At 33.4% G+C, this 10950-nt stretch overlaps 1 protein-coding gene across 1 annotated transcript; it reads right to left on the bottom strand.

Moving 5' to 3' along the window:
• Positions 1-702: 702 nt before the first annotated feature.
• Positions 703-4352, bottom strand: LOC127704509 (collagen alpha-1(X) chain-like). The gene is made up of 3 exons (XM_052208605.1): positions 4316-4352; positions 3423-3576; positions 703-1137 (listed from the first exon to the last, which is right to left on the bottom strand). The coding sequence occupies exons 1-3, from the start codon at positions 4319-4321 to the stop codon at positions 737-739; spliced, it is 561 nt and encodes a 186-aa protein (XP_052064565.1). The 5' UTR covers positions 4322-4352; the 3' UTR covers positions 703-736.
• Between the last annotated feature and the right edge of the window lie 6598 nt (positions 4353-10950).

Raw genomic sequence — 10950 nt, 5'->3', positions numbered from 1 at the left:
ACTTTTGTTCTTGCCCATGGCGTTTTCTGTTTTTATTAGACTTACGATATCTTCTTGCCCATGGCGTTTTCTGTTTTTATTAGACTTACGATTTATTCTTGCCCATGGCGTTTTCTGTTTTTATTAGACTTACGATTTTTGATTGCCTTCTTGTTATCTTCTTTCTATTGTCTTTTTTGCCTTTGTAGAAAATGTTTTGGATCTTATTGTTTTTCCTAAGTTATCAGATGTCTGGATATTTTACAATCGGAACTTTTCCAACTTGTGTTTTTATAATGCGCAAGAACTGTATCGTATGAAAGCTGTGTGGTCAATTGGATGGTGTGTTAGAATCTATATTAAATAGTACAGAATAAAAACAACTACGAGCAGAACAACTATGCTAACAAGGAGTTAGAATGATTTTGGTTTATGTAATAAGGTTCTTTATTTTAGAAAGTGGATTGTTTTCCTATGAAATCATATTCACTTAGGAAATGTAGGTAGGAACAGTTTTTTTAAATTATTTACTATAAATATAAAAAGGACGTAAGATGATACCAAGGGAGCAATCAAAAATCATACATCGAGAAATAAAGAATCACCAAAAAATACAACATTTTCTTAAACAAACGAAAAACAAAATTAAAGTCCAAAAAACACCTAAATACATACTTTTTTTTTTAAATAATCAGCACATAAAAATCTTTATGAAAATAACAATTATTTAAACTTAAATGGATTTATTGATTTAAATTTAAATCTCGAATCCATTAAATGAAGTCCATATCCCACTGTAGCAGTATCCGCTACCATTTCGTGCCATTCTTATCCAAATTTTGTCATGTTTCTTCAAAGAAAGGACAGCTGACTGTGTCGATGAATGGCTCCATTTACTACCTTCATTCCAAGTATGATTTGCGAACCCAGCAGGATTACCATTCTTTATAAGTTCAGTAGGACAGCTTCCACCAGGGTTTGTATACATCGTCCAGGAAAAGTAGAATGTACCATCACGTGGGCTTGTGAACACGCCAGTTGTTTTATCATAATTGGCCCCCATGTTTGTTATAACGGTGCCAAAAATAATTTTTGTATGCAGTGGCACCTTTGTCAGATGTTTGTGTAATTTGGCTGAGAAAGCTGACTTTACACGATCTATTAAAAGATAATCAGTGTATGCTTTAAAACATTTTAAAAACATGTAAATCCATATCAAAATAATGAAGACATTATATGAATTATACTGTAAAGTTCCGTGATCAATGGACTATCTTACTTATGATATAGGCATCTAGTGCAGGAAATAAAATTAAACATAATGCAAAGTATGTAAAATTGCATTGATTGTAAACAAATTTGTGATTATTCAACACACAAGTCTAATGCACATAATGTTAAAAATCAAAAGCAAAAAGAGGCTTCTTGGAGCAACATTTCTTCACATGCATAGCTTATTAATATATGGTTAAGTTAATCTTCTTAACCATTCTTTAATTACTATTGACTATTGAACATTTTTTTGAATGTAATCATTTGACTTTGTTCTGTACAGACCAATTCCGTAGTTAAAGAACAGAGAATCTGATGTTCAATAGTTGTCGTTTGTTGATGTGGTTCACAAGTGTTTCTCGTTTCTCGTTTTTTATATAGATTAAACCGTTGGTTTTCCCGTTTGAATTGTTTTACACTAGTAATTTTTGGGGCCCTTTATAGCTTGCTGTTCGGTGTGAGCCAAGGCTCCGTGTTGAAGACCGTACTTTGACCTATATTGGTTTACCTTTATAACTTTTGACTTGGATGGAGAGTTGTCTCATTGGCACTCATACCACATCTTCTTATATCTATAAAGAGTTCAAGTGGCTACCCGGTATCTGCCAATTGTGATAACATATTGGTTTTCTCGTTTAAATTGTTTTATCTTTTACAATATCTTAATATACGACATAGTTTTGCTTTAATACGCACCAATCCGCCTGTTACATTGTATCCATAAACATTTTTTTTAATTGTTTTGTTTCCTTTTTTAAAGTGTTCAAAATTGATGGTTTTAATGTTAAATAAAAGTGAGAATGGAAATGGGGAATATGTCAAAGAGACAACAACCCGACCAAAGAGCAAACAACAGCTGAAGGCCACCAATGGGTCTTCAATGCAGCGAGAATATCCCGCATCCGGAGGTGGTCCTCAGTTGGCCCCTACATAAAATTGTGTGCTAGTTAAGTGAAAATGGACATCACACTAAACTCCAAAATATATAAATGAACTAAAATTAAAAAACATACAAGACTAGCAAAGGCCAGAGGCTCCTGACTTGGGACAGGCGCAAAAATGCGGCGGGGTTAAACATGTTTTGTGAGATCTCAACCATCCCCCTATACCATTTGTCAATGTAGAAAAAAGAAACACATAGCAATACGCACAGTAAAACTCAGTTTAAAAGAGGTCCGAGTCCGATGTCAGAATAGGTAACAAAAGAAACTAAGCAAAATGACAATGATATCGATACAAAAACGAACAAAGGACTACTAGCAGTTACTGACATGCTAGCTCCAAACCCCAATTAAACTGAATGAAAGATTATGTCTTCATCATATGAAAATCAAGTACAATCCCTCCCGTTAGGGGTTTAGTAGACCCTATTACCTTAAAATATTGGATGTGAAATACCTGAACGTACAAGATGTCTGCATGTTGATTTATATTTACGAATGATGTCCTTGTACCGATGATAAAATTTAGTAAATGTTTTGACTAGTTTGTGATATTGAAAACCCTGGTGTAATAATTTTTCAGTAATACAGAGATTTCTTTAGTTGAAATCAAATACGTTGTTACATACACTAGCGAATCGAACAAGCTGAGATATATGAACACCATAAGATGGCGACAAGGGAACGTCACCATCTAAAAATGGATAATTAAAATTAGGAAATGAAAAATCATCTCTTTTATCATAAATTTTGGTATAAAGTTTCCCATTAAAGATAAAGATATCAAGATCCAGGAAAGGGCAGTGTTCATTGTTAGTATTAGTTTATTTAAAGTCAGTTCGGCAGGATAAATCTCTTTAGTGTACATACTGAAGTCGTCATTATTGAGAGCCAATATATCATCTAAATATCTAGAAGTGTTATTAAATTTTTGAATCAGATGTTGTTTCGATGGGTCTTTGCTGATTTTAGTCATAAATTGTAACTCATAACAATACAGAAACAGGTCCGCAATAAGTGGTACACAGTTAGTCCCCATGGGAATTCCGATAACCTGACGATATACGGAATCTCCATAGCGAACAAAAATGTTATCTAGTAAAAATTCAAGGGCAGTTATAGTATCAAAGTTAAATACCTCTTTTAACTGCATTGATTGTTTTTATGTTAAGCGCTTAGAGTAATTTTAATTAGATAATGCACTATATAAATATTGTAAATATATCTTACCGGCGCTTGTTTCACTCCCGCATTCATCAGGATTCATAAGATTAAACTGGTATTTTATACTTCTCATTAATTTGTTGTTACTGCAACAATCCTTTAATTGAACAGGGGACCAGAACAAAAGAAACAAGACAAGATACATCATGTATTTGTACCCCTGGAATAAAATATAATGTAATCATTAAGACTTGTAGATTTTCTTACAGATATATTTGCATTTCAAAGTAAAAAAGATTATCAGTGGACGTGGCTTTCGTACATAATGTCATTTTAATGTTTTAGCATTATCAACTTTAGAAACAAGTTCGTCAGTTCTCCGAACTGCGTTTGTTGTCGAGTTTTCGAGCTTCGGTCCTTGCTTTGAAGTTGATTCTATGATACAATTTGATTTTTTTCGTTTAAAGTACCTAAATTCATTGACTTTATAAATAGTATTATTATAAATAGGTGATCGCTGAATACTCCGTTGAATTAAATTCTTACAATTGAAAATATACTTCTGTGTGTGAAAATGTTTAATGTATAAAGCCACCCCATTGGCGAGAGAGATTTACGACTGAAACGTCAACTGCTTACCAATTCGCAGGATGCATGCCATCGCAAAGAGATTATCGCCAAATATTCAAAGTAAAAAAGTAATTGAATATATGTCGCATATGATTACACGTAATTGAATATATGTCGCATATGATGTATTGATCATTAAAATGTATTTGAATGTGTGCCGAAATGATGTTGGCAAAACTGTACTTTTACATTTATATATAAATATTATTTATTAAGTTTTCTATTATACATTACAACTTTACATGCACCCGTCTTACAATTAATACACAAATATTGTAACAATAAAATTTGTATTTTATAACGCTGTAAACAAATAAATATGATTTTACCTCCATATTGTTGACTTTGTTATTATTTGGATGTGTGCCAAAAAGATGTTGGCAAAACTGTACTTTTACATTTATATATAAATATTATTGCATGCAATCTAGTAATTACATGTAATTGAATATATGTCACATATGATGTATTGATCATACGTTTCTTAACTTATAAAAGAAGTCAGTCGTAACCACAATCACGTTCTCTTTTAATCGAATGTGACCTACTGAATTAGACTTATCAACTGTTTGTACTTACATGAGCAACACAAGTGCCACATGTAGAGCAAGATCTGCTTACCCTTCCGAAGTACCTGAGACCACCCCGGTTTTTTTGTTGTGGTTCGTGTTGCTCGGCCTTTTGTTTCGATATACTGTGTTTTGTATACTGTTGTTTGCCTTTTGGTTATTTTTTTCGTTTTTTGCCATGGCATTGTCAGTTTGTTTTCGACCAACATGTTTGAATGTCCTTTTGGTATCTTTCGCCTCTCTTTTCCAGTAATAAATGTAGGAGTCGTTATGTTGTTAACTAACACTGGTGTAACAATGTGATTGTTTTCTTTGCTTACATTAGCTCACTTGGTCAGCGAGACCAGATTGGACTGTTCCCATCACTTGACGCGTGTGGTTGTTTTCTTTGCTTACATAAGCTCACTAGGTCAGCGAGACCAGAATGGACTGTTCCCATCACTTGACGCGTGTGGTTGTTTTCTTTGCTTACATTAGCTCACTAGGTCAGCGAGACTAGAATGAACAGTTCCGATCACATGATGTCTGTGGTTGGTTTATGTTTTTTTCAATTTAATTTTCTCTTCTGAAAGACCATAAGAACAATAATTGGTTGAATTCGTTCTTGTGACTTTAGCATTACAATAATACAATGTCGTCTGCCAAGCAATATGGTCATAGTGTCTATAAATAAAACAAACAAAAAAGATAGATATATTGAAAGTAAAAAATCATCACAGAAACCGCTTTATCCCTTTCCTATTTAGTAAGGTTTTTGTTTTTAAAAGTTGTTTAATAAATTTCATAAAATTATGCGTTTCATTTCGTTAAAACCAACGTTTTACCTGATTGCGGCCATTTTGGAATGATACACTTCCATTAAAAATTGACAGTGTTGTCTGCCATATTGTCAGTTTCCTTGCAGATGGCAGATAGTTTGCTGATTTTTATGCCCAGACTACGATAGAAGTTTTCTGGACTGTCAGTCGGTATTTATGATGTGAACTCTTTACTACATTTACCAAATTACGGTTTTACCCAAATTTTGTGGTGCACTGAAAATAGAAATAGCGATGCATAGTGTTCTATATGATATTGTGAGCGAGGCATGATAGTCTCCTATTGACATATGTTCTTGTTTTATAGAGTGTAACGTCTAATAATATTACTGTATGGATATCATTCATGCTGTAAAAACACGTAAGTCTTGAATGTACTAGAACTATTTACCTTAATGCATGTAGTTTAAATGTTTCGTTGGCTTGCCTATTTTGTTTGTATAAATGTTTGCTCAAGCAATGTAATTAAGATTGACATCTGCAATCAATAGATAGGGTATAATGTATGCAAGCTGAAGTCCCGCCTATATATTGATTGTTGTTGTCAATCTTAATTACAATGCTTGAGCAAACATTTATACAAACAAATCAAGCCAGTCAACCAAACCTTTAAACTACATGCAGTAGGAAAATAGCTCTAAACTTCAAGAAATTAAGGAATGTGATGTCAATAAAATAAAAGAAAGACTGATTGAACATCGAGATGAAAATGGAAATGGAGCTATCACTGAGTTTTTTTAGCCGACCAAGAAATTTTCAAAGAAAAAAAAATTGTTAGCTGATTTACTATATATATGTAAAAAGTAGAGGGTGAAATACCAGTTTATCTAAAAATCTTCCAAGATATGAATCTATATATTTTGTATGCCCCCGTCGTAGGCAACGGGGCATAAAATTTTACCCTGGAACGTCCATCTGTCCGTCATTCCGTCCACATTTCTGTCCGCCCGTCCGTCATTCCGTCCGCCTTTCTATCCGTCCTTCCTAAGTTTGGTTTCCGCACTCGAACTTAAGTTTTTCTCATCCAAAATGTATGAAACACATACACAATGCTAAGAACCTTCACAGACGGAGTTCGGAAATCTTCTGAAACGGATTTTTTTAATTTAACACAATAAGAGTGTTGACCATAAGAGAAATAAGTTTAACAACTCGTGAGAATTGGATATCGCATGATATTAGCTCTCGGTTTTTAATTTAAATAGTAATAATAAACTAGTCTTATTGCTTTACATTTGGTTTATTTGGCCATTTATGGCTTACCTTACAGTAATTTTTTTATGTTATAGGCTGAAATAGGGCATTTTTTTTCTGTTTTTGATTTGCAACACGACGGGTGTCATGTGTTATACATAATCTGTTTATCCTTCCATAGCAACTGAGATCACTCCCTATTTTTGGTAGGTTCGTGTTGTTCACTTTATTTTTCTATGTAATTTTTTTTAGACTTGTTTCTTTTTTCGTCGTGTTTCCTTTTTCTGCCATGTCGTTTTCCGTTTTTCTTTGATTTATGAGTTTGTTATCTTCCATCTCTATTATATTTGATCATTTGATCGTTGAAATTAGGCCGTTGTTTGTCTCTAGATGTTTCACACATTTGGTTCACATTGAACCATGTATGTATTAAGACAAGGTGATGTTAAGTATAAGACAATGAGACAACAACCAAACATTTATTTAAAAAAAATTCCCAAATTACCTTCGGATTTCAACACGGTCAACAACATATTGTGTCTTTAAGATATGTCAGGCTCTTAAGCGAATTTGGACAGACTCATGAATAAATGAAAATATTGCTGTGTAATAATACTAATTAAAAAGACTAGACTTAACATTATGTTGTTTCAAATACGGCTAAGGCAATCTTTGCCAGGGGTAGTAGAAACCTTAGTGTTTCGAATCATTCAACATATAAAGACATTGAATTTAACTAAAAATGACCGCATCAATGATGTTGCATGTCAGCATAGAAGTTGACTTCTTCGCGAATGATAACATCGATCACGAACCTTCTATCAATAATGGCCTCGATCGAGTGGGTATAAAAACTCAAGAAAAACAAAAAAACCTTATTATTTAGTACACCAGACGCTCGTTTCGTCCACGTAAGATACACTAGTAGTTTTTGTATTACAACAGTTGAACCAGACGCTCGTTTCGTTCACGTCAGATACACTAGTAGTTTTTGTATTACAACAGTTGAACCAGACGCTCGTTTCGACCACGTAAGATACACTAGTAGTTTTTGTATTACAACAGTTGAAGCAGACGTATGTTTCGTTCACGTAAGATACACTAGTAGTTTTTGTATTACAACAGTTGAACCAGACGCACGTTTCGTTCACGTAAGATACACTAGTAGTTTTTGTATTACAACAGTTGAACCAGACGCACGTTTCGTTCACGTAAGATATACTTGTAGTTTTTGTATTACAACAGTTGAACCAGACGCTCGTTTCGTTCACGCAAGATACACTAGTAGTTTTTGTATTACAACAGTTGAACCAGACGCACGTTTCGTTCACGTAAGATACACTAGTAGTTTTTGTATTACAACAGTTGAACCAGACCACGTTTCGTCCGCGTCAGATACACTAGTAGTTTTTGTATTACAAGTTGAACCAGAAGCACGTTTCGTTCACGTACGATACTCTAGTAGTTTTTGTATTACAACAGTTGAACTAGACGCACGTTTCGTTCACGTAAGATACACTAGTAGTTTTTGTTTTACAACAGTTGAACCAGACGCTCGTTTCGTTCACGTAAGATACACTAGTAGTTTTTGTATTACAACAGTTGAACCAGACACACGTTTCGTTCACGTAAGATACACTAGTAGTTTTTGTTTTACAACAGTTGAACCAGACGCACGTTTCGTCCGCGTCAGATACACTAGTAGTTTTTGTATTACTGCAGTTGAACCAGACGCTCGTTTCGTCCACGTAAGATACACTAGTAGTTTTTGTATTACAACAGTTGAAGGCCAAATCAAATACGAATTTCAAGAGCACTGAAACCAACATTCCGAAAACATTTTAACCATCTAGTAATGGGGAGGGGAATGACAGCGGAGTAGCAAACGACAATAAATAAATGTACTACAAAAATCAGTACATAAACAATAAGTACAAGAAGGACGTTAAAGTAGATCTTGCGTCTTTTTCTGAGCATCCCTTCTGGACATGTTGCGAAAATACTTTTTTGGTATCAAAATATTTTACCAATTAAATGTGTGAAGTTTATTTTAAATTTAAAGAAAAATTCCGTTTAAAACCAAGGGTAGATAATTATATTGAATTTGATATGACAATTTGTGGGTTTTTTTTCAAGAAAATAAGGCCCCTGACTCCCCATGTTTATTTGATATTTCGGAAGTATTTATGGAAAGTAATTCTCTAATTGAATTTTTTCCAATTCTATCGTTTAATGTTTTCTCAATAAGAAAAAATTAAGTTACCATCCAATATATAATCTATTTAAAATAAGATAAACCATGATTTCACTAACTTCAATGTATCATAACGTAAAAACAAGGTCCGTGACCCCAGTTTTTATATTGGAATTTGACAGTACATTGATCAAGAAGTCGTTTACAGAAGTTTAAGAAAGATCTATCGTCGAACAATTATACACACCAGCTACCTTTATACATGTAAGCAGTATCGAACGATGCTGACAGTTACCGAAAGCAAGCTGAAATTACTAAGTGTGTACCGCTAATGAGAAATTCATTCGTCCTGCATTCTGTTAACGCTTTCCTTGCAAAAACGTTTTGATGGGGGAGTCTGAAATGAGGCAGTTATTTTTATAATTTTGTAATTGTTATCAAACCTACCAATACGCTGACTTTTCCATCAATTGTTTAAGGCCATTTAATGACATGTAGGTATTTGTTTATCTTACATTGGGTGTCTCCTTGACAGTTATATATTATATATGTATATACTAAAGATAAATTGTTTGAAGCAACACTTTTGAAGAATGTTACTCGAAATGTTTAATTTTGTTTAAATTAAAGGTGATAATTCCGGACATATTTTGACAGTGTGATAGTTGTATAAATACTCTGGATTATAAAACCTGTTAGACCCAAACTTTATCATCTTTGATGTTAAGACAACAGATTTATTTCAGTCACATAATATAAATGTTAAATTGTTTTACTTTATATTGGTATCTACAAGTTTTCCTGATTGGTTTTAACTAAAGGCACCTATTGACGAGGTTTCTGACGACTGAGGTCTTTGACTTTTAACAAACACAATGAGATGTGACAGATTGAAGTCTTTGATATATTATTGATAAGTTTTTTGGGAGTCACATGTTTGAGCAGGATCTTCCAACCTTTCGGGAGTACATGGGATCACCCCCGATTTGTGGTTTTTGGTGGAGTTCGTGTTGCTCCGTCTTTAGTTTTCTATTTTGTGTTTTCTGGACAGTTGTTAGTCTTTTGGTAGTTTTATATGGCCATGGCATTGTACGTTTGTCTTCGTCTTATGAGTTTGAATATCCCTTTTGTATCTTCCGCCTCATTTTTAAAACAAGCTTCTTGAATAATAGTCTCAGCGTCTAATACAAAGCAGGATTCAAGATGATATCCATACCACATTAACTAAACATGTTTAAGTTCTTATTTCTCTGATATAGTTGCCACAGGACGTTCATCCATCACCATGGATTCTCAACCATTTCTTTATCTCGGTCAGAGGAATAACAAAAAGTACAGGTAAAATGTATAATAAAATACACAGGTTTGAGATAAAAATTACTAAGTAATACCATATTAAACATTGCTTACTTTTCACTGAAGTTTTAATTTGAATATCATACCATCTTACACTAATAAACCGATCGATGTATACTTTTTTATTATTAACATAATGTCTGTCACAAATTTTGATATAGATTTCATTTCGAATGTAAGAATATTAACCAGTAGAACGGATATATATTTATTTGAAGTTAAAAACATTTTTGTCTGTGTTTTATTTAGGAAGCCAAGTACTTACGGGTCAAAAGTCAATGGTCACACATGACATTTACTTTTAATGTTGAACGTTATTTTTCAAATTACGCAAAATAAATAAAAGCTATGGAAAATCTGATGAATGGAAAATGTTGTTTTTCCATTTTCTATGTCAAGATACATCGAATGAAATTGTATGCGAGTCTCCAGTGGTCATCCTTACACCTGCCATTTGTGATTGTTTTCAAAAATCAGTCATGTTGATTTATTTTAGATTTTGTCTGACTGGTCATTTTTCTACTTAAAGTTTCTTACAACTAATAAAAATATTCAAAAATAATAGCCTTTATATCGATCTGATGAGTTAAACCTTTTTCAACTGATTTTTACAGTTTGTTCTTATGTTGTGCTGTTACACCACTGTCCTAGGTTAGGTGGAGGGTTGAGCGCTCACAAACATGTTTAACCCCGCCACATTCTTTATGTGCCTGTCCACAGTCAGGAGACTATAGTTCAGTGGTTGTCGTTGGTTCATGTCTGTCATATTTAATTTTCGTTAATTGTTTTGTTATAAATTAGGCCGTTAGTTTTCTCTATTGAATTGTTTCATA

This window comes from Mytilus californianus, unplaced genomic scaffold (genome assembly GCF_021869535.1).
Source record: "Mytilus californianus isolate M0D057914Y unplaced genomic scaffold, xbMytCali1.0.p SCAF_6, whole genome shotgun sequence".
NCBI lineage: Eukaryota > Metazoa > Mollusca > Bivalvia > Mytilida > Mytilidae > Mytilus > Mytilus californianus.
This window is presented reverse-complemented; position numbering and strand designations above follow the sequence as displayed.

Coding starts and splice junctions, on each gene's coding strand:
- LOC127704509 (XM_052208605.1), bottom strand. Junction 1,138..3,422: donor CGGGAGTGAAACAAGCGCCG/GTAAGATATATT, acceptor ATCTTTTAATAG/ATCGTGTAAAGTCAGCTTTC.